The 24,541-nt window shown below is 42.9% G+C and overlaps 1 protein-coding gene across 1 annotated transcript in view; it reads right to left on the bottom strand.

Annotated features, from left to right (window-relative positions):
- Positions 1 to 14,501: 14,501 nt before the first annotated feature.
- The window catches only part of LOC110501999 (collagen alpha-1(IV) chain), a 60,427-nt gene continuing 50,387 nt past the window's right edge, over positions 14,502 to 24,541 (bottom strand). Inside the window, exons 33-48 of the mRNA XM_021579873.2 lie at positions 21,254 to 21,343; positions 20,900 to 21,039; positions 20,578 to 20,704; positions 20,315 to 20,395; positions 20,048 to 20,146; positions 19,586 to 19,822; positions 19,357 to 19,490; positions 19,198 to 19,270; positions 19,035 to 19,106; positions 18,726 to 18,854; positions 18,409 to 18,507; positions 18,040 to 18,252; positions 17,778 to 17,955; positions 17,535 to 17,649; positions 17,237 to 17,409; positions 14,502 to 17,142 (exon numbers count right to left, since the gene is read on the bottom strand). Coding sequence (XP_021435548.2) covers positions 17,061 to 17,142; positions 17,237 to 17,409; positions 17,535 to 17,649; positions 17,778 to 17,955; positions 18,040 to 18,252; positions 18,409 to 18,507; positions 18,726 to 18,854; positions 19,035 to 19,106; positions 19,198 to 19,270; positions 19,357 to 19,490; positions 19,586 to 19,822; positions 20,048 to 20,146; positions 20,315 to 20,395; positions 20,578 to 20,704; positions 20,900 to 21,039; positions 21,254 to 21,343 — 2,042 coding nt within the window. The 3' untranslated portion in view covers positions 14,502 to 17,060. The remainder of the gene's footprint in view (positions 17,143 to 17,236; positions 17,410 to 17,534; positions 17,650 to 17,777; positions 17,956 to 18,039; positions 18,253 to 18,408; positions 18,508 to 18,725; positions 18,855 to 19,034; positions 19,107 to 19,197; positions 19,271 to 19,356; positions 19,491 to 19,585; positions 19,823 to 20,047; positions 20,147 to 20,314; positions 20,396 to 20,577; positions 20,705 to 20,899; positions 21,040 to 21,253; positions 21,344 to 24,541) is intronic.

Genomic DNA, 24,541 nt, shown 5'->3' with positions numbered 1-24,541 from the left:
GGGGCCGAATATTTTCGAAAGGCACTGTAGTAGGGGGTGTAAAGCCATAACACATATGTTTAACCAGCAGCAGACTATGATCGATACTGTCAAAAGCTGTACTGAAGTCTAACAAGACAGCCCCCACAATCATGTTATCATCAATTTCTCAACCAATCATTTGTGTAAGTGTCCTTCCTTATAAGCATGCTGAAATTCTGTTGTCAAGTTGTTTACTGTCAAATAGCATTGTATTTGGTCAAACACAATTTTTTCCAGAAGTTTACTGTTGGTAACAGGCTGATTGTTTGGCTATTTGAGCCAGTAAAGGAGGCTTTACTAATCTTGGGTAGCGGAATGACTTTAGCTTCCCTCCAGGCCTGAGGGCTCTAGTAGGCTTAAATTGTAGATGTGGCAAATAGGAGTGGCAATATCGTCTGTTATCATCCTCAGAAAATTTCCATCCAGATTGTCAGACCCCAGTGAGTTATTATTGTTGTCTACCAACAATCACTTCTTCACCTCTTCCACACTGACTTTACGGAATTAAAAAGTACAATTCTTGTCTTTCATAATTTGGCCCCATATACTTGGATGTGTGATGTCAGTGTTTGTTGCTGGCATGTCATCCCTAAGTTTGTTGATCTTGCCAATGAAAAATGTATTAATTAAAGTAGTTTGCAATATCAGTGGGCTTTGTGATGAATGAGCCATCCTGATTCAATGAATGAAGGAGCCGAGTTGGCTTTTTTCCCCAAAATGTAATTTAAGGTGCCCCAAAGCTTTTAACTATCATTCTTTATATAATTTATATTTGTTTCATAATGTAGTTTATTTTTATTTAGTTTATTCACATGATTTCTTAATTTGCAGTACATTTGCCAGTCATTTGGGCTGCCAGATGTAATTGACATACCTTTTGCCTCATCCTTCTCAACCAAACAATTTTTCAATTCCTCATCAATCCAAGGGGATTTAACTGTTTTTACAGTCATTTTCTTAATGGGTGAGTGCTTCTTAATAACTGGAATAAGTAGTCATCATTAACAGTTCCTTGCAGAGCTGTGCGTTTCTCTTCAATCGTGTCATCTATTTCAATAAAATTATTTTTCAACTGGTCAAATATCAATGTATTACAGACAGGGAGAGGTTGAACATGTCAGTGAAGACAATTGTCAGTTGATCAGCGCATGCTTGGAGTATACGTCCTTGTAATCTGTCTGGCCCTGCAGCTTTGTGAATGTTGACCTGTTTAAAGGTCTTACTCACATCGGCTGTGGAGAGCATGATCTCACAGTCGTCCGGAAAAGCTGATGCGCTCATGCATGTTTCAGTGTTACTTGCCTCGAAGCGAGCATAGAAGTAATTTAACTCATCTGGTAGGCTTGTGTCACTGGGCAGCTCGCGGCTGTGTCCCTCTGTAGTATGTAATAGTTTGCCAGCCCTGCCACATCCGTCGCGTGTCGAAGCCGGTGTAGTACGATTCGATTTTAGTCCTGTATTGGCGCTTTGCCTGTTTGATGGTTCGTCTGAGGGCACAGTGGGATTTCTTATTAGCTTTGCGCTCCTTGAAAGCGGCAGCTCTACCCTTTAGCTCAGTGAGGATGTTGCCTGTAATCCATGGCTTCTGGTTGGGGTATGTATGTACAGGTACTGTCGGGATGATGTCATCGATGCACTTATTGATGAAGCCAGTGACTGATGTGGTGTGCTCCACAATGCCATCGGAAGAATCCCGGAACATATACCAGTGTGTGCTAGCAAAACAGTCCTGTAGCTTAGCATCTGCTTCATCTGACCACTTTTTATTGACCGAGTCACTGGTGCTTGCCGTTTTCATTTTTGCTTGTAAACAGGAATCAGGAGGATATAATTATGGTCAGATTTGCCAAATGAAGGGCAAGAAAGAGCTTTTGGACACACCTACTAATTCAATTGTTTTTCTCTATTTTTATTATTTTCTTTATTTTGACTATTTTCTACATTGTAGAATAATGGTGAAGACATCAAATCTATGATTATTTGAGCTGTTATTACCATAATATGGACTTAGCCTTTTACCAAATAGGGCCATCTTCTGTATACCACCCCTGCCTTGTCACAACACAACTGATTAGCTAAAACGCATTAAAAAGGAAATAAATTCAACAAATTAACTTTTAACAAGGCACACCTATTAATTGAAATGCATTCCAGGTGACTACTTCATGAAGCTGGTATAGAGAATACCAAGAGTGTGCAAAGCTGTCATCAAGACAAAGGGTGGCTGCTTTGAAGAATCTCAAATATAAAATATATTTTGTTTTGTATAACACCTTTTTGGTTACTACATTATTCCATGTGTTATTTCATAGATTTGATGTCTTCACTATTATTCTACAATGTAGAAAATAGTCCAAATAAAGAAAAACCCTTGAATTAGTAATTGTGTTCAAACTTTTGACTGGTACTGTACGTTCTTGGAAACAAATATCTGGTGGCATTGCTGAGACATTAATGCACTCCAAACCAACAAGTTTCACGTTCAAATCCGGAGAGCATTTATGCACACTTGAGGCTATATTCTATCATTTCCAAGGGGTTGTTTTGTCAGAGTAGAACTGTGTTAGAGCTGTCAAATCCACAAGCATCTCCTGCCATTACACCTGAAGCGGAAATTGCCATTGGCTGCACGGAGCTGCATTAAGAGAAATCCCATACAGCCTTGTTTTCAAGTTGGAACACTTGAATGTGATATGTAATCTACACCTCGATAAGACTAATAGAAATCCTCCTTATTTTCTTTAATTATTCTCAATTTGAGTGTCGTCAGACCTCTGACACCCTAAAACACCAGCTCTGCAGGTATCGGCTATCGCGTGTTTGTGCTTGATCTGATTGAATCTAGGACTTAACGTCAATTGTGCCGGTGCACTGTTACTTTTAAATGGTATTGTCAGATAATTGTACGATTATTGTATGTATTATTGCCAATAAATCTGTGGCCGATCTCAGTCATTGCCACAATCAATCAATCAATCAATCAAATGTATTTCTGAAACTTTTTTTTAAGTTTTTTTTTTTAGAATTTAACCCCTTTTCGTAGTATCCAATTGTTAGCAGTTACTATCTTTTCTCATCGCTACAACTCCCGTGGCGACCTGATTAGTGCGCACTGCGCCTGGCCCGCCACAGGAGTCGCTAGTGCGCATTTAGACAAGGATTTCCCTACCGGCCAAACCCTCCCTAACCCGGACGACGCTAGACCAATTGTGTGTCGCCCCATGGCGCAGCTGGCTGTGACAGAACCTTGGCACGAACCCAGAGTCTCTGGTGGCTGTGATGCAGTGCCCTAGACCACTGCGCCACCCAGGAGGCCATGAAGCCCTTTTTACATCAGCAGAGTTCTTATACAGAAACCCAGCATTAAACACTAAAAGTACAAGTTTTGCAGCCCTGTTGGCAAAGAATGAAATGCAGGTTGCTGTCATTTAATAGGTTGTGAGTTCAAATCTTAGTTGTGGTTGTGTCCCAAGTGGGGTAACCAATGTTGAGGTCAATTCCATTTAAGTTCCAGTCAATTAAGGATGTAAACCAGATTCCATTTCCTACATTTCTGGTGAAAAATGTATTTAATTATATTTAGATTGTTGTGTACTTCCTGAATACAGTTAATTGTTGTATATTTACTGACAAACTACAGTTCAGTTGTAGAAATACATTAAAAGTTGTTTCCGCTATTTCAGTTTGTGCCAGTATCGGATCTAGTATCCCAAAAAACATTTACTGTTGACCAATCACCGACGAAGAGGGGTAGACTTCTGCAACCGAACTTCAGCTTGCCTCAAGAAACATTTTTGTCTGCACGAACAGCCCAAAAAAACCTTCCCAAAGACCAAAACGAACAACAATGTCACAAAATGTCATCATAATATATGCACAAAGTGTTTCGAACTGTTTCACGTGGGAAGCATCCGGATGCTGTAACAGTGTAGTTTCAATTTATCATATGTTGAACCACATGATTTCAAAACTTGTTTTTGGAACACTTCACATGTGACATTTCAGATGTGAACATGGGTTTTTGAAACACTTCATATGTGATCACATGTTTTACAATGTGCAATTTCATGTGTATCACTGTTCAGCTAAAATATGACCTCACCTGGAATTTGAACTCACCAGTGGAGGCTCCGCAGAAGGAGGAAGGGGAGGACCAACCTCCTCAGTGACTTTCATGAAAACAAAATGTTTCAAAAATTTAGAAAGTTATCCTTTTAAGATTAAAATATACTAAATATAATCACATGTAACCAAATGATTGATTATGACACACTATTTTGCAAAGAAGGTCTACAGTAGCCTCAACAGCACTCTGTAGGGTAGCACCATGGTGTAGCCGGAGGACTGCTAGCTTTCGTCCTCCTCTGAGTACATTGACTTCAATACAAAACCTAGGAGGCTCATGGTTCTCACCCCCTTCCATAGACTTACACAGTAGTTATGACAGCTTAATTATGACAGCTTCCAGAGGACGTCCTCCAAACTATCAGAGCTCTTGCAGCATGAACTGACATGTTGTCCATCAAATCAAAGGATCAGAGAATTAATATAGTACTTAAAGTATAAGCTACAGCTAGCTAGCACTGCAGTGCATAAAATGTGGTGAGTAGTTGACTCAAAGAGAAAGAAAGAAAATAGTTTTGAACAAATTAATTTATTCCTAAATGATGGAGAACAAGAGGGAATAGAGATAGCAATTTCATAATTTCTTTCACTTTCAGATTCACTTACTTAGCTAGCAAATGCAGCAAGCTAGTTTAGCCTACTGAAACACCCTGCTCAAACAGAGGGATGATATGTTAGCTAGCTGGCTATGACTATCAAACACAACACTGGAACTCTTCCAAGTCAAGGTAAGCTTTTGGTTTTACAAATTTATTGACACCGGGGCCCGCCGGTGTATCTGCTTACTGACTGTACAAAATAACATTACTTCATGATTGTAGCGGGTTTACTAACACGTTAGTTATATTAGCTATGCTGACTATGACATTACTTTAGCTAATATGGTAACAATGATGTAGGCTGTGTGTAGTGGTTTGACTTGGAAAGGTTTTTTCACCTGGTCACTTACAGCTGATGTGTTGTGCATTGAAGTCCACAAGTGAAGGGAAGAGCTGAAAGGAGGAGAGTGTATAACCTAGATGTGAGATGGAATACAACGTGGCTGCTATGAAACTGTCAACTGTGTTTAGGTGTGATCAGGGGTGTATTCATTCCGCTGATTCTGTTAAAAAACGTTTCTTAAACCTGAAACAAATGGAACAAAATGGTGATAAACATACCTGATTTTGTTCAATAGAAACTATTTTTGCAACTGTTGGACTAAGGATTAAAGCAAATATCAGCTAGATGCAGGCAAGAGTGTGCAAGGCGGTATTGAATGTCATTGTCTGTCACATCAAATTTGTCTCTCGACCTGTGTGCACCTACATTGTAAACTTACATTCATAGGCTAGGTTGTATCATGTAGTAACATGTAGTAGCCTAAACCAAACACTGTTACATTTAACTGGGTGAATGGAATATGAATAACAGTCGTCCAATATGCTGTAATAGAAATCAATCAATAGAATTTGATCATGAAAAACAATTGGCCTCCCTCATCTAAAATGGCACTGACCGCCCCTGGAACTCACAATATCTGAATCTGAGAAACGCTGATCTTTCGTCAGCTCAATAAAGTCTGTAGCATTCCCCTAAACATTCATTACCTGTAATACATCTCTGCACTTAGTGAAAGAGTGCCATCTGCACTGGTTAGTCTGACTAGTCTCTCATAATTGATTTAATTGACTTATTTCAGCAAAATCAAGGGGTTTTCTGTATAGTTGTCTAATGTTGGTGGGCATAGTATTCTGTGTTAACGTCACTCAACAGAGCTTCACATACATAGCAAATTGTCCAGTGTTAAATCAACACTGACAGTGTTAAATTGAACACTGGGCCAGTGTTTATACAGGTCCACACTTTTAAGTGTTAAATTAACACTGTGCTTAGTGCTGACGCTGTTACACTTTGTTAGTGTTATTAACACCAACGCTGGGGTTATTTTACACCACTGAGTTTAAATCTCACTCCTAGAGAGTTCATTTATCTCCTGAATCAAAACTAGAACTGTTACACTGAAAAATCAACACTAGGTAGCACTGGCCAATTTGCTGTGCAGTGGGCAGTATAATTCAGTTTGCTTTGATGGTGATTGCCCCAGTCATACAGTGAACCAATTTAAATCAGCAAATTAAAGATTAGATTAGATTATTTCATAGACTATTTCGGAGATATTAATCAGTTGTTCGTTTGACAATGAAATAACAGGTATCATACCCTGTCCAGCTTGTCAACCATTGTTGTCTCTGAAAGAAATGACCAAAGCAAAAGGGTCCGAAGATAAATACATCCTAGTATATCCAGAAACATCCTGGGACGCAGCATCACACCGACTAACATGATGTACCAGGATGGGAATACGAAGGTGGGGAGGATTTTTCCAGGAGTGTGGAAATGGATCAGCCTTTCCAGAGGCCGGTCTGTCCACTCCCAGAGGATCCAGGACTGGGTCCAACAGAGAGCTATACGGGCCTCCACCCACCACGTCTGGCTGGGTCATTTTGATTTGACCTTTATTTAACTAGGCAAGTCGGTTAAGAACAAATTCTTATTTACAATGACAGCCTACCGGGGAACAGTGGGTTAACTGCCTTATTCAGGGGTAGAACAACATATTTTTACCTTATCAGCTCGGATATTCAATCAAGCAACCTTTCAGGTTACTGGCCCAACGCTCTAATCACTAGGCTACCTGCCACCACTAATAATGGGCAGTGAGTGGGCAGTGGGCACCAGGACTGGGCCCCTGGCCATGGGTTTAGCATGTCGTGGGTAATTTGGATTCTTGTTAGACCTCCCACTCTACTCTGGAATCACAATACATTTACAAAAAGCTGCTACTTGCTATAGATTTTCTGGAGTTTTTGATGATATTACTTACTGATCGCATGAAATGACTTTAAGGATTAAGTGGAGGGTAAGAAATGAATTTTCTAAATAGTATTTTAAGTGTTATATACTCCAAATGTAATTAAATGTAACAGATTGAATTTAATTGATAACAGATATACTGTACACCTAAAACAATCTCCATTGATGATACTGTATGTATACTGTACTTCTGCTGATTTGAGGGAGTAAACTTCCGTCTATCACCAGTTTTTTTGTTCATTTGGATCCCCATTAGCTTTTACAGAAACAGCAGCTACTCTTCCTGGGGTCCACAAAAAACACAAAACATGACAACAAACACTGATACACTAATAGCCAGGGAGTCACACACATTTAAAATACAATGATATCCAAACAATACAACAACAAAAATAATACAAACAATACAACAAATAATGATGTGTGTGTTAGAGTGTGTTTGGATGTGTGTGTTAGAGTGTGCTTGGATGTGTGTGTTAGAGTGTGTTTGGATGTGTGTGTTAGAGTGTTTGGATGTGTGTGTTTGGATGTGTGTGTTAGAGTGTGTTTGGATGTGTGTGTTAGAGTGTGTTTGGATGTGTGTTTTAGAGTGTGTTTGGATGTGTGTTTGTGTCTGTGTCGCCTCACTGTCTCTGCCGTTCCATGAGTTGTTGTTTAATCCGTTTTTTAAAGGTCATTTTGCTTAAATGTAATTTCCAGTTGGGGAGCTGTGTACCTGAACTGTAAGATATAGTTTGGATAAACATGTAGGCAGAACACAAAAACAACACATTTTATCTGACCCTACTCCTTCAGTGTTCAGAGATCTAAAGGAATTGGATTGGTGTAAGCAATATGGCAGAAGATCTCTCTCTTTCACACACACACACACACACACACACACACACACACACACACACACACACACACACACACACACACACACACACACACCAGGAGGGAGGGCTGCTGCCTTATGTGAGGCCTGAGAAGTGAAGGAAGGTATAAGACAGGGAAAAGAGGGAAAGGAAGAGGTGAGGGTTCATGACCTAATAAACAGAGCAGTATTATCAGGGCCTGGAGGGGTTAAGTGTTTGGTCCACTGTGTATGTGCATGCAGACACGCACAGAAAAACACACACACACACACACAAGTGCATGCGCGTGTGTGAGATGGGGTGAATCTATTCCTGTCATACATGAGACTGTGAAGACAGAAGGACAATGTTATGGCTACGTGAGGCTGCCCAAGGCTCTTACCCCATCCGGGACATCCCGGTGTCCTGGCTAGTTTATCATAGAGATGCCTTACAACACAACTGTCTGTATTCTACTGTCGGTGAGACATGCAGTAAGGCCCATGCACATTTCGTCTTTCCAGGGAAAAAATAGGAACATCATGTTTGCATGTTGTACAGTTGGTTGCTGCTCAGAAGGAATTAATAACATCACACAGACATTGTAGCATCAACAACAGCATCCCAAATAGATAACATCAAACATCTAACGTCACTCAACAGAACATCACATAGATCCAGAGAGGTCATGAACAGGAACTGCAGGATGGTCATATATCGGTGCAGGATATAACTGAGATACAGGAGGACCAGAACAGGCTGGGAGAGGGACACACTGGTAACAACAGGTGAGCTCTACTTTCAGTCATACTGGGTGTTATATAAGTTCTTTGTGTTGTATTAACTATAAAACAAACCACTGACCCAACACACATAGAACTGCCATAATATAGCATATTATGCTGGAACAATTTATTAGAGTTAATTACATGTTTTGATCACAGATGGCTAAAATAGGTACAGTACCACAAAATGTATAGAAAATAATGTTAAAGGCAACTTGGGAAAAAAATATTGTTTATCAAATGTATACGAAATCATTGTTTTTGCCCTTACCTCAACTTTTTTCAGAGATGGAGTGGTTGGCCTGTGCGATCATTCTAAGCTCAGGTCAGTGCGTGCCTGCGTCCGTCCGTCTGTCTGTCTGAATGTGTGTAATACATTCCATCTGAGCTCACAATATTTATATATTTATTTACACAGGAGTTTGGCTGCTTTCTTAAGGTCTCAGTCATGAGTTTCACTTTGTTGAAGCCCTGCATTACTGCAGAGAGCACTACACTGACCTGGCCACCATACACAACATGGAGGATATAGACAGGCTAATCAAAACTTTAGACAGTGGTTATACAGGCGAGGCTTGGGCTGTATGATAGCTAGCAGTGGTCTCTGGTTGATTCATGTTTTTATGGAGTGGGAGAGGCTGAGTTTAGGAACTGGAGGTACGGAGAACAAACAAATCAAAAGGGTCAAATTATAAATACATCCTAGTAGAGGAGTGGAAGACCTGGGAAGCAGCTCAGTTACTGCAGAGAGAATCACACTGACCTGGCTAGCATGAGGAACATTGATGAGAATATGAGAAACTTCTTCCAGGGTGAAATGGGTCGGCCTTTCCAGAGGCAACTGGGGATGGTCTGATCAGAGGAACACCTTATTCACCAACTGGCAGCAGGGAACACCAGACATTGATGGCAACAGGAAGACTGCTTTGTCCTTGTTTGAATATGAAGGAAGATGGAAGGATGTGCCATGTGATTGAAAACACAGTTTTTTTCTGCTATGATGATCTTTTCCTGCCACAGTGTTGAGCTGATCTTTACTAATGTGATTAGCTGACATAGGTCTATAGGTGCAGAAGAGTTGATAGACTATATGATAGATATGAAAAATATGACAATAAGGATTATTCATACAAATTTACCAACGCTATCAATATTTCTCCTCAAAATGATTACAAAAAGGATATTTGTGAGTAAAAATATAAAATCTGTATGTTTTCTTTCTGTCTTGGAAGTGTTAAATTCACTGAATCCCTCTTCTTTCCCCAGACAAGCTTCAAAGAGAACAAGACGTGGGGTGAAGCCCTGGATGACTGCAGGGAGAAGCATGTTGACCTGGTCTCTGTCCACTCCCAAAGGGTCCCACAGAGAGCTAGGAGGGCCTCCACCGACCACGTCTGGCTGGTCCTGCGCTACACCTGCACCCTGGTTCTGGGTGAGTGGAGTGGATAGTGGCTATCAGGACTGGGCCCCGGATCACGGGTTCAGAATTGAGAAATATGGGACGACTGGGGCAATGGAGACGGACAACGATTGTCAGTGGGTCACCAGGCCGGAGACGGACAACGATTGTCAGTGGGTCACCAGGCCGGAGACGGACAACGATTGTCAGTGGGTCACCAGGCCGGAGACGGACAAGCTCAACTTATTTTGCAGCAACTATGAGGATGAGTGTGGCTGGGACTCAATGATCTGATGGGAGAGAGATTCATGGTGTGTGTGTGTCTTTTTTGTCCCCCGAGATGAGCTGAAGCCTGTCGTGGGTCGTTAGGATTCTTGTAAGACCTTCCACTCTACTCTGGAATCAGAGTACATTTACATTAGAAAGCATCGACATATGCATTGCTACTTGTAATATATATCGTTTTTGATATGACTTATTGATAGCGTTAAAGGATTTCAAGGATTAAAGGTATAGGGTAAGGAATGTATTTCCTAAATATGTTTTGTTGTACTGTACTCCAAATGCCTTTAAATGTGACAGCATGAATTCCCTTGATTACCTCAGGTTCTTCTTTGGCAGTACATTTACATTAGAGACCATCTACATATCAGTTACTATACTACATCTGAGCATTATGATATTACTTCTTGATAGAGTTAAATGACTTTAAGGGTGAAGGGTAAGGGTTGTATTACCTAAATATATATTTTATATGTTATGAACTCGAAGGCCAGGATCTGATCGCGTCTGTCGACAATTCGCCATTTAAAGGTCATCTCAGATTGAGCCGAAATCTGCAGCATTTGACTGTTTATACATTCTTCATCAAGACGACAGCATTGTCTTTAAAAGCAGCATAGGCAAAAACCCGTGATCGGATTGAATCCCAACCATTATGCCTTGATATATAACAGCTTGAATTCCCTTGACAACACCTGGTTATTGTCTGGCATAACAGTACATTTGAGTTTTTGATGATTTTACTTATTGATAGTGTTAAATCAGTGGAACTGACAGCATTTTAGCAACATTAAATCTTGATTTAAAAAAAATAATAATATTAAAACATACAATCTACTTGCAGTGAAGCCGCTTAACATTTACATGACATTCAGTCATCTAACAGACTCCCATTCAGAGCGACCCACAGAAGCAACCAGGGCGACGCCTTGCTCAAGGGCATGTCGACAGATTTCCCACAAAAACGGGAACCTGAACCAGCGATCTACCAGCCACCGACCCAAGCTCCCAACCGCCAGGCCACCAGCCCTCCAAGATCCTCCGAACAGTTCCCCGAGAGCTACCCCTTAACCATCTGGAACCCCCCCCCACAAAAATGTTTAAACAATGGATAACTTTTCTTAGTAATCTATTTGAGAACCATTTAGGGTTCAAGTAAAACATTTGTATAAGTGAAGCTTTTAGAGAGAGGTTTAGTGCTTTTATATTCAATAATCTCAACCCACCCAGTTAATATTCATTATATAGATAGGTACGCTTTATCTTGTCTGGTTTTGCATCTCAGATAAAGCAACAACAAAAAGAATTGCTCATATGATTTGAAAAAACTGTCATGACCCATATATTTACACTTGTGACATATAGTTATTTTATGGATGCTTATGACACCTACATACAGTGGGGCAAAAAAGTATTTTAGTCAGCCACCAATTGTGCAAGTTCTCCCACTTAAAAAGATGAGAGAGGCCTGTAATTTTCATCATATGTACACTTCAACTATGACAGACAAAATGAGAAAACAAAAACCAGAAAATCACATTGTAGGATTTTTTATGAATTTATTTGCAAATTATGGTGGAAAATAAGTATTTGGTCACCTACAAACAAGCAAGATTTCTGGCTCTCACAGACCTGTAACTTCTTCTTTAAGAGGCTGCTCTGTCCTCCACTCGTTACCTGTATTAATGGCACTTGTTTGAACTTGTTATCAGTATAAAAGACACCTGTCCACAACCTCAAACAGTCACACTCCAAACTCCACTATGGGCAAGACCAAAGAGCTGTCAAAGGACACCAGAAACAAAATTGTAGACCTGCACCAGGCTGGGAAGACTGAATCTGCAATAGGTAAGCAGCTTGGTTTGAAGAAATCAACTGTGGGAGCAATTATTAGGAAATGGAAGACATACAAGACCACTGATAATCTCCCTCGATCTGGGGCTCCATGCAAGATCTCACCCAATGGGTCGAAATGATCACAAGAACGGTGAGCAAAAATCCCAGAACCACACGGGGGGACCTAGTGAATGACCTGCAGAGAGCTGGGACCAAAGTAACAAAGCCTACCATCAGTAACACACTACGCCGCCAGGGACTCAAATCCTGTAGTGCCAGACGTGTCCCCCTGCTTAAGCCAGTACATGTCCAGGCCCGTCTGAAGTTTGCTAGAGAGCATTTGGATGATCCAGAAGAAGATTGGGAGAATGTCATATGGTCAGATGAAACCAAAATATAACTTTTTGGTAAAAACTCAACTCTTCGTTGTTGGAGGACAAAGAATGCTGAGTTGCATCCAAAGAACACCATACCTACTGTGAAGCATGGGGGTGGAAACATCATGCTTTGGGGCTGTTTTTCTGCAAAGGGACCAGGACGACTGATCCGTGTAAAGGAAAGAATGAATGGGGCCATGTATCATGAGATTTTGAGTGAAAACCTCCTTCCATCAGCAAGGGCATTGAAGATGAAACGTGGCTGGGTCTTTCAGCATGACAATGATCCCAAACACACCACCCGGGCAACAAAGGAGTGGCTTCGTAAGAAGAATTTCAAGGTCCTGGAGTGGCCTAGTCAGTCTCCAGATCTCAACCCCATAGAAAATCTTTGGAGGGAGTTGAAAGTCCGTGTTGCCCAGCAACAGCCCCAAAACATCACTGCTCTAGAGGAGATCTGCATGGAGGAATGGGCCAAAATACCAGCAAGTGTGTGAAAACCTTGTGAAGACTTACAGAAAACGTTTGACCTCTGTCATTGCCAACAAAGGGTATATAACAAAGTATTGAGAACTTTTGTTATTGACCAAATACTTATTTTCCACCATAATTTGCAAATAAATTCATTAAAAATCCTACAATGTGATTTTCTGGATTTTTTCCCCTAATTTTGTCTGTCATAGTTGAAGTGAACCTATGATGAAAATTACAGGCCTCTCTCAACTTTTTAAGTGGGAGAACTTGCACAATTGGTGGCTGACTAAATACTTTTTTGCCCCACTGTAAGTGTCACCAGTGGAAATCAACAAAACTATACTTTTAGGCGTATATAATTTATGATACTAAATGTATACTGTACTTCTGCTAGTGGTTAGAGCGGTAGTCTAGTGGTAAGAGTGTTGGGCCAGTAACCGAAAGGTTGCTAGATCAAATGAGCTGACAAGGTAAAAATATGTTGTTCTGCCCCTGAACAAGGCAGTTAACCCACTGTTCCTAGGCTGGCATTGTAAATAAGAATTTGTTCTTAACTGACTTGCGTAGTTAAATAAAAGGTTAATTTAAAAATATATAATTTAAAAAAAATATTAAGTAGTGAACTTCCATGTGTCACCAGATGGGGTGACATGAAGGGCAAGTACAAAAACAACCCCTTGCATCTGCCCTTACTCCTTCAATGTTTGAAGAGCTGAAACGAACTGGATAAATGTAAGCAATATGGTGGACGCTCCCCTTAGTCTACTGGAAGGTTAGGTGTAGCCAATCAAGTTCCTTCAGATCTGCTATATCCAATGGGTAGTGGTTAAGTTAAGGGACTGGACATTGCTTATGGATGAGGACGTAATAGGAGCCTATATTTTCTGCTCGACCTGGGTTACCTCAGTCTCTGTTTACACTTCCTAGTCAAGTGCAACATGTTTTTATTGGGCTGCTAGTGACAGCAGAGGAAACAAGGGGGTAGGATTCCAGTAAGGGATGAAAAACAAGAGGCGGAGAGATGAAGGGGAGGTTATTGTGCTCCCTCTCTCCCCGGAGTGCATTGATCCGTTAATGTTTAGCAGCCTGGGGTGAGTGGGTTTGTTGGCCTCGGGCCTAGTAGAAGTGCTGATGTAGAGGCTGCCATCCCTGATGTGGTGGTGCATACTCTGCCACTAGAAGCAGGGAGAAACACACTCAAGGTGAATATCCAAGTTGATTGTTGGGCCTACTTGATATTGGTGGCTCGGCTGCATTGTAGTCTCGACCATCTTCAATCTGGGTAATATCATCTGCTGAATGACTAAAATGGCAGGGTGGAAATGAAGTGAATATGGCTTCCTACTGAACTGTAGTGGACGAGACTACTACTATAGTATATCACAGAGCTTTTACATGTACAACACAATGGACAGAAAACATTGAGATTGATTTAGGCTGTTGGGCTCCCCAACAATGACTGTATCCCACCGCTGCCACCAATAGGAGACGGTTATGATTACACACCATATTTTATACAAATAATTTTATTGTATGATTTACACAGTATGGGGACTGGGAGGTGAGAAGAATAGTTGGCAAAACGTTTGGTCGGTTGGTTAATAATGAGCTAGGGACTACAACCAAGAACTCTCAAGCAAAATTTGCCACTGAACTCAAACGTATTCCTAAACAAGTGCTACTAAAATTGTATGTATGAATGAGCATTTTCTGAAGAATCATTAAAAAAAAAACATTTTGAGTTCAGTCTACTAATGATAAGAGCCTTTTACTTTCAGAATGCTTTGATTGGAGGAAACCTATGAATGATTGCCGGTTACAAGTAGTTTGTGAGGTTTGGATACTTTATTTCTTCAGTGTGTAAAGTATTTCTTTAGTACTCGACTAATTCTGGGCTTGGACAGGAGAGTCTTGGTTCTAGGGTTTTTGCGTTCACCCTCAGACAAAAGGGGGAGCAGCAGGGTAGGATTGATGTAGTAGATTAGGGACAAGTGCCAAACAGAGCAGTAGGGAATTTACATTTTAAAAGGGAGCTTGAAAAGTAGATTCAAAATACCCAGGAATCTGTAAAAGCACTTAGTCATAAATATATCCTTCTCTGTCTTTGACCAAAATGGAAAATCTAAATATATCTAGCTAATTATCACAGGAATAATATTGCAGGAGGCATGATCAAGTATATCAGAGTAAGAATAAGAGTACACATAGGTGTGCGTGTGTATACATGTCTTTCTTTGGGTTCTAGCATTTGATTAATAAGCTTCAACACACAAAATAATGTGAAGGACGTATTCAGGAAACGTACATCACACAGAACTATTGATGCACACAGAGTTGATTGAGTGGCCAAGTGAACTGACGAGTGTTTGACGACTCGCTGTCTTAAGGATTGCTCTGCACACAAACTACAAGCCATGAACTTCTTCTGTCAACAGGTCCGTGTGTGAAAACTCTTTCGGCTTGTGACAACACACACACCCTCTGCATACTACAGATGACAAGCTGTGTCAATGTTCCCCCTCGTACTGACAGGGTGTGGATGCGCGAGTGTGTGTGATGTGGGCGGCACCTTCATTGAAGAGGACAGGCTCGTAGTAATGGCTGGAACGTAATCAATGGAATGGTATTGAACAGATGTTTTCCATGTGTTTGATACCATTCCATTAACATGAATTATTATGAGAGGTCCTCCCCTCAGCAGCCTTATGTGATGTGTGTGATGCGCTCCAATGAAATAACACACTATCAGTGATGCTGCCACCACTATGTTACTGTTCTGCATACTGACAGATAAGGCACTGAAGGTGTTGGCCTATAGCGGCAGGTCTGATGTATGCTAACTGTAGCATGTAACATTAAACCCAGTATTAAAACTATAAGTGCCTAGGTCAGGTTGGAACAGAATACCATACTGTACTTTCTTTAGTGACATTGATTATGGTTCTTTGGCGACTCAAATCCACTCAAGCTTTACATTTACTCAAATAAATACAAATTGAAATAACACAAATTAAAACGTAAATACCTGAAGAGATTATGGTGGCTGTTATTTTAGGAAGGAAAAAGAAAAGTCATATATTTACAACAGAACCATCGCGATGCATGCATGCTAGCAACCACTAGGGCTCTATTCAATCTGCGTCGCTGAAGCGTTACAGATTGCATGATATAAATGTAAAGGTCATTTCCGATTGAGCCGACGTATGCAGCGCTTACTGTGAATGCAGTATCTGCTAATGTGGGAACACTGGCTTTGAATTTTCAATCATGCTGTAACGATGAACTTCCGTGACAGATTGAATAGAGCCCTTCACTTACAGTGATGTCTCAGCATGACAAGCATCTGTAACCAGTGGTAACTCCCATCCTTACATTAGTATTGTGTTATTACAAAAGTAAAAGTGAGGAACAATAACAATATATATAACTAACTCAGAGCTGAAAGTCAGTGGCATTGAGTGAAAATACAAAACATAATGTACTGGAATAAGGCAAGTAGATTAGATTCAATAGCACCTGACTTACACAAACACCCCCTTTCAAAATGGACGCCAGTTTACTAATGGGGAGGGGGGCGGGATGTACTCAGTGCAGTCGTAAACTGGGCGACATTCGCTAGAGAAACGTTGTGAAAATGTTAGTAAAGTGTTCTGCATGATGGAGCGTAGGGCCAGTTGATCTTATGGTTTGGTCTCTGGTGTGTCAGAGAAGGCTGGTAGGAGGAGCTATACGAGGAGTGACTCATTGCAATGGTTAAAATGGAACGGTATCAAACATATATGAAACACATATTTTACTCCATTCCATTATTCCATTCCAATGAGCCTGTCCTCCTATAGCTACTCCCACCAGCCTCCTCTGACAGTGTGTTTTGTTCTTTCATCAATCTTTCTGGGTGTTTTTTTGTTGTTCTGTTTCACAGTGTGTCTGCCTGTTCCTCTCACACACGCAGTGAAATAGCACCATCCTTTGGTCAATAACACGAAGTCATGCCCCGGACCGTCGGACTGGGTGGGGTCAGGGGTTGTGGTGGGTGGTTAAGGGTCACAGAGAGGTCAGGGGGTAGAGCCTATGTCCTCTTCATGCACACCTGGCAACGGCTAATGTTACTCCGGAGATTTCCTGCCTTTTGTGTGGTGGGCACAGGTTTCCTGGAACCAGACAACATCAGTCAATCCCTCCATTCAATCAAGACCATGTCAGAGCTCTGATGAGAGAGGAAAAGAGAGAAGGGAGTACACTTACGTAAACATCTCCTCGTCCTCGATGGTGGCCAGCCAGAAGCTGTAGGAGTTGGCGTAGTAGTTGCAGGTTCCACGGCCGTGACACTCGATGAACGGAGCGCCACGGAACTCCTCTAGACAGGAGCCAGGAGATGCCAGTGCCTGTCCAGAGCCCTCAGCACCTGCACTAGTGTGCTGCACAGAGAGAGAGACATGGGGGGGTTAAGGATATGCAAACAAAAACATTGGTAAGTTCATCAAAGCAAGTACAGATAAGTACACTAGGTATGGCGTTGCAATACGAGTTGTATTTCTCTCACCATGACGAAGGAGTAGCCAATCCAGAGTGAGTCCCAGCCATTGGGGCATGATGGGATCATGATGTTCTGACTGTGCACTGCTATCACCATGGCAGGAGCCTCACATACTGAACACCTGGAGGCATAGACTGAGGTCAATACACAGACAGTCACACACGCATACCCCAGGTGAGTACACAAACATATACTGCCATCATTGCAAGGGCCAAATGCACCACATATAGAAACAAGAAACCCACATACCTGCTAATGAAGGGCTTGATGCTCTGGCCAGTGATAGGGGCCATGTTCATTGGCATGGGCTCAGGGGAGGTGAGCCAATAGGAGTAGTCGTTACGGGAGGCAAAGTTACAGACGTTGTTGATGTTACAGAAGAGGAAGGGCATGGGACTGAACTTCCTTAGACAGCTACCAGCCGTACCTACACACAAGTAGTTTAGTGTGATGCTAATCTGAATCACAAGGTAGCCTCATCTACAGTACCTCCCCTCCCTCTCTAGCTTACCCAGGTCCTGGCCGTGGGAGCGCTCGTTGCCCTGGACGTAGAGTAGGGAATATCCATCATAGATCACCGACGTTCCCTCAGGACAATGTGGAACCTCCACCGATTGGCTGTGCCTGGTTACCAGGAAACCATGTTCCATGGAGGAGGGGCCAGGAGGACCCACCTGACCCGGAACACCATCAGGTCCTGGGGGTCCAGGGTACCCTCTGGGTCCTATAGGTAGGAGAGACAAAGGTCAAATGGAACGTTTTCTGAAAATAACCCCAAGATATAAATAGTACATCTAGAATGATCAGACATTCTATTCTACATGCAGTGTAGTGACCTTTTTAGTGTGGCTATTAACTGGACAAAGGGGGTGTGACTCACCTGAGGGACCAAGCAAGCCTGGTTCTCCCTTGGCGCCGGGGAGACCATTAAACCCTGGGTTCCCCTCATCACCTTTAATACCCTGAATACCTGTCACACCTGGGAGACAGAGGGGGGGGGGAGAAAGAGAACAATGAATGAGAGGGGTGCAATATTGCAGGGTGATCAGAGCTGATGTTTGGTCATAATAGATTGGCTCATTGTAGATAGGATGGTTTGAAAAAAGGGGATACCTAGTCAGACTAAATACATGCAAATGATATGTGTCTCCCGCATTTAACCCAACCCCTCTGAATCAGAGAGGTGCGGACTCTCACCTTGCTGTCCTTTCAGCCCAGGGATACCAGAGGGCCCCACAGGCCCCTGAGGGCCCTGATTACCAGGGAAGCCGCTGTCTCCCTTGATGAAGATGTGGGGGCCAGGAGGACCAGGGGGACCATCATTACCTGAAAGGAGGAAGGGAAGGACGTTTCATGTAATCAAACATATTAGAATCCATATACTCATAACATTGGCACAGTAATAATATAGGTGTTCGACGCTATATAAGCTCAGGAGAGCTTTTCAGTGAAACAAGCGCACTAAGTGATTCGGTTTAACGGTGGTTATGTTTCTCTTCCTTTCACCTTTGTCTCCTGGGAATCCTCTGTCCCCCAGCTCTCCTTTGAATCCAACCACTCCGAATTCACCCTTTGTCCCTGCAAGAGAGGAGATTTAGCCACAAAACCAACAGAACCACTGACTCATACACACACTGTGTACACCATCTAAATCAGCTGCACCACTCACCTGGGAAACCAGGCACTCCCTGCAGTCCCATCTCTCCCTTCAGTCCATCAACACCTGGAAGGCCAGCTTGACCCTGTAACACATATACATACCAGTCAGATGGTGGACACTAGTCAAGTGTCATGATAAACAGACTAGACTGACATGGAAGTGACCTACAGAAAGTCCAGGGTATCCTTGATCTCCTTTGATACCCTGCTCCCCATGTACTCCTGGTTCACCCTGGTCCCCTTTGTCTCCCTTCCCCCCCACGCTGCCTGGAACACCAGCAGGACCTGGAGCACCACTGGTACCTGAGATGGGGATGAGAAGAGGAGGATAATGAGAGGATGGTCATATGTATCCGAATGTACATTACAGCAGGATTCAGGTGTGTGGCATACAGTACCTGGTTCTCCAGGCTTTCCTGACACTCCTTGGTCTCCTTTGGGCCCCGCCATGGCGGGTCCTGGGAGACCCCGTTCTCCTGGCTGGCCATGGGAACCCTCAAAGCCTGGAATACCCTTGTCTCCCCTGGTCCCTGGGATACCCGGGATACCTGGAGAGCCTGGGAAACCTGGAGAGCCTTTGTCACCTTTATCCCCAGACGACCCTGGTGTCCCTGAGAAGCCCCTGCCGGGTAAACCTGTAGGAGAAACAAAGAGAACAGAGTTGCTAAAACTCTAGGCCATGACTGGAAACACACTCAATTAACTGTTTGGATCCACAGTACATGAGTTGATATGGAGACAGTCAAATGTGGGGGTTCTAATAGAAATATAGCACAAATCATAAAACCATGTGGTTTACAAGCGGTTTAGAAGATGATAAACACACCCGATCATCTTCAAGGTCAGGAGAGGTAACTCACCTGTGTCTCCTCTCTCTCCTGATGATCCAGGTATGCCGTCCACTCCTGACGCTCCTTTCTCTCCGGTTGTACCTGGTGGACCCTGCAGACCAGGCTCACCTAGGAAACAATACAGTTACCTGGGTGTCTCTCTACCCGCTGGGGCATAGTAGCTACAGTATGTACACTTGGGAAATGATTCAGGGGTAAGCTTCTTGACTAGCTGTCATATTGTACTGAAAGGAACCTGATGTATTGTTACTGTGTTCCATCTGTTAGAGTGCTTACCTGGTCGACCTGTTTGACCTGGCTCTCCTGGTGACCCGGGAAGCCCACCAATACCTTTCTCTCCTGGCTGACCCGGCTGACCTGCACATTACAACACACACCTGGGTTTAGAGGTTGCCAAGCAACAAGACACATCTCTGGGTTTGTGAGATTATCAAAAATTCTATGTACCAAATAATGCTTACTTTTAAACCCAAAATAAAATCAACCAACTAATCAATCAGTCAGGTCGAACAGGAGTAGTTGTGGACATGGAGCCTCACCTTGGTAACCAATGTGTCCAGTGTCTCCTTTGGTTCCTGGTGTTCCTGGCATCCCGGGCACTCCCATTCCTCCCTTCTGACCCTTCTCTCCTGCGTTACCAGGGAACCCAGGCAGACCCAACTGACCCTGAGAGAGAAAGAGAGAGAGAAAGAGAGTGAGAGAAACACAGGGATGGAGAGATAGAGGGAGGGGAAAAACAAATAGAAAAGAAGAGCATATAAATATTTATTGAAAGAAAAAGACCGTTAGTGGCATCTAATTACAAAAATGTGTACTGTAGCAGACACACAAACACACAATAAGTGGTAGTAAGTAGCTTACCTTCTCTCCAGAGGGTCCTGGTACTCCAACACCTGGCAGACCGGTTTGTCCCTTGTCTCCCTTCACCCCCTCTGTACCCCTGAACCCTGGATGACCCGGTGTGCCCACAATGCCTTTATCACCCTTCGTACCTACAGAACCTGTGGAACCATACAGGAGAACTCGGTTAGAACCAATTCAACCAGAACTGAAGCGCATCATGACCAGTAGGCCAGTTAGCATATCTTAGCCTTAGACTTGACACTTTCACAATTGACACTTTTTTCGTGGGCGTAGCAAACAGATCTGAGTGGATGTTCTATTTAAAGGATGATGTCTGTTCTTCTCAGTGAAAGGATTGTGTTGTTTTCTTACCTGGATATCCCATTTCGCCAATGCCTCCTTTATTTCCAGGATATCCTATACTGCCGGGCTCTCCGGGAAAACCTGTCTCCCCTTTATCACCTGAGAAACAAGAATCATAGTGTCTGAAAGATAATTTCATTGTATCACCACATTGACTGTGTCCCAATACCCAAACTACAGTGCCTTCAGAAAGTATTCATACCCCTTGACTTATTCCAGAAGTAAAAAATTATTGATTATTTTTCCTCACCCATTTACACACAGTACCCCATAATGACAAAGTGAGAATGTTTCTAGTAATTTTAGCAAATTTATTTTAAATTAAATACATAAGTATTGACACACGCCAATACTTTGTAGAACCACCTCTGGTGGCGATTACAGCTTTGAGTGGTCTTGGGTATTTCTGTATCTGATTTGAGTGGTCTTGGGTATTTCTGTATCTGATTTGAGTGGTCTTGGGTATTTCTGTATCTGATTTGAGTGGTCTTAGGTATTTTTTATTTTTTTATTTTTTTAATTAAAATTATCCCTAATTTCGTGGAATCCAATTGTTGTAGTAGCTACTATCTTGTCTCATTGCTACAACTCCCGTACGGGCTCGGGAAAGACGAAGGCTGAATGTCATGCGTCCTCCGACACACAACCCAACCAGCCGTACTGCTTCTTAACACAGCGCGTATCCAACCCGGAAGCCAGCCGCACCAATGTGTCGGAGGCTACACCGTGCACCTGGCAACATTGGCTGGCGCGCACTGCGCCCGGCCCGCCACAGGAGTCGCTGGTGCGCGATGAGACAAGGAGATCCCTACTGACCAATCCCTCCCTAACCCGGACGACGCTAGGCCAATTGTGCGTCGCCCCACGGACCTCCCGGTCGCGGCCGGTTACGACAGAGCCTGGGCGCGAACCCAGGCACTCTGATGGTCTTGGGTATTTCTGTATCTGATTTGAGTCGTCTGGGTATGTCTGTATCTATTTTTGGGGATTTTCTCCCATTCTTCCTTCCTGAATCTCAAGCTCTGTTAATTAAGTTTGCTGTTCATCGCCCCTCCCCAGCGAACTTCAAGTCTTTCCTCAGATTTACAATGGGATTTGAGTATCGGCTTTGGCAGGGTCTCTCAAGGACTTTCACATTCTTGTTCTGAAGGCATTTCAGCATTGCTTTGGCTGTATGCTTGGGGTCATTGTCCTGTTCGAACATAAATCTATCCAGTCTAAGGTTATTGGCACACCAAAGCAGGTTCTCATCAACTATTTACCTGCATATGGCTCCATTCATTGTTCCCTCTATCCTTACCAGTCTCCCATTCCCTGCCACTGAAAAGTATATCCATAGCATGATGCTGCCACCACCATGCTTCACAATAGGGATGGTGTTTTTTATTTTTATTTCACCTTTATTTAACCAGGTAGGCTAGTTGAGAACAAGTTCTCATTTACAACTGCGACATGGCCAAGATAAAGCAAAGCAGTTCGACACATACAACAACACAGAGTTACACATGGAATAAACGAACATACAGTCAATAATACAGTAGAAAAGGTCTATACAGTGTGTGCAAATGAGGTAGGATGAGGGAAGGTAATAAATAGGCCATGGTGGCGAAGTAATTACAATATAGCAATTAAACACTGGAATGGTAGATGTGCAGAAGATGAAAGTGCAAGATGAGATACTGAGATGCAAAGGAGCGAGATAAATAAATAAATACAGTATGGTGATGAGGTAGTTGAATGGGCTATTTACAGATGGGCTATGTACAGGTGCAGTGATCTGTGAGCTGCTCTGACAGCTGGTGCTTAAAGCTAGTGAGGGAGATATGAGTCTCCAGCTTCAGAGATTTTTGGAAAGGCGGCCAAAGGAAGAATTGACTTTGGGGGTGACAGAAAGATATACCTGCTGAAGCGCGTGCTATGGGTGGGTGCTGCTATGGGGACCAGTGAGCTGAGATAAGGCGGGGCTTTACCTAGCAGAGACTTGTAGATGACCTGGAGCCAGTGGGTTTGGCGACGAGTATGATGCGAGTGCCAGCCAACGAGAGCGTACAGGTCGCAGTGGTGGGTAGTATATGGGGCTTTGGTGACAAAACGGATAGCACTGTGAAAGACTGCATCCAATTTGTTGAGTAGAGTGTTGGAGGCTATTTTGTAAACGACATCGCCGAAGTCGAGGATCGGTAGGATGGTCAGTTTAACGAGGGTATGTTTGGCAGCATGAGTGAAGGATGCTTTGTTGCGAAATAAGAGGCCAATTCTAGATTTTTATTTGGGATTGGAGATGCTTAATGAGAGTCTGGAAGGAGAGTTTACAGTCTAACCAGACACCTAGGTATTTGTAGTTGTCCACATATTCTAAGTCGGAGCCGTCCAGAGTAGTGATGCTGGACAGGCGGGCAGTGATCGGTTGAAGAGCATGCATTAGGTTAGTAACATAGTGTCCAAAGAAGGGCCAGAGGTATACAGAATGGTGTCGTCTGCATAAGAGAATCACCAGCAGCAAGAGCGACATCATTGATGTATACAGAGAAGAGAGTCGGCCCCAAGAATTTAACCCTGTGGCACCCCCATTGAGACTGCCAGAGGTCTGGACAACAGGCGCTCCGATTTGACACACTGAACTCTATCAGAGAAGTAGTTGGTGAACCAGGCGAGGCAATCATTTGAGAAACAAAAGCTGTTGAGTCTGCCGATAAGAATGTGGTGATTGACAGAGTCGAAAGTCTTGGCCAAGTCGATGAATACGGCTGCACAGTAATGTCTCTTATCGATGGCGGTTTTGATATCGTTTAGGACCTTGAGCGTGGCTGAGCGTGGCCATGTCCAGCTCTGAAACCAGGTTGCATAGCGGAAAAGGTACTCGAAATGGTCGGTAATCTGTTTGTTAACTTGGCTTTCGAAGACCTTAGAAAGACAGGCTAGTATCGATATAGGTCGGGTGATTTGTAGGGGTCCAGATTTTGCAGCTCTTTCAGAACATCAACTATCTGGATTTGGGTGAAGGAGAAATGGGGGAGGCTTGGACGAGTTGCTATGGGGGGTGCAGGGCTGTTGACCGGGGTTGGGGTAGCCAGGTGGAAAGCATGGCCAGCCGTAGAAAAATGCTTATTGCAATTCTCAATTATAGTGGATTTATCGGTGGTGACAGTGTTTCCTAGCCTCAGTGCAGTGGGCAGCTGGGAGGAGGTGCTCTTATTCTCCATGGACTTTACAGCGTCCCAGAACTTTTTTGAGTTTGTGCACATTTCTGCTTGAAAAAGCTAGCCTTAGCTTTCCTAACTGCCTGTGTATATTGGT

This window comes from Oncorhynchus mykiss, chromosome 22, assembly GCF_013265735.2.
Source record: "Oncorhynchus mykiss isolate Arlee chromosome 22, USDA_OmykA_1.1, whole genome shotgun sequence".
In the NCBI taxonomy this organism is placed as follows: domain Eukaryota; kingdom Metazoa; phylum Chordata; class Actinopteri; order Salmoniformes; family Salmonidae; genus Oncorhynchus; species Oncorhynchus mykiss.
The sequence above is the reverse complement of the archived record's forward strand: the minus strand, read 5'-3'. Positions and strand labels throughout refer to the sequence as shown.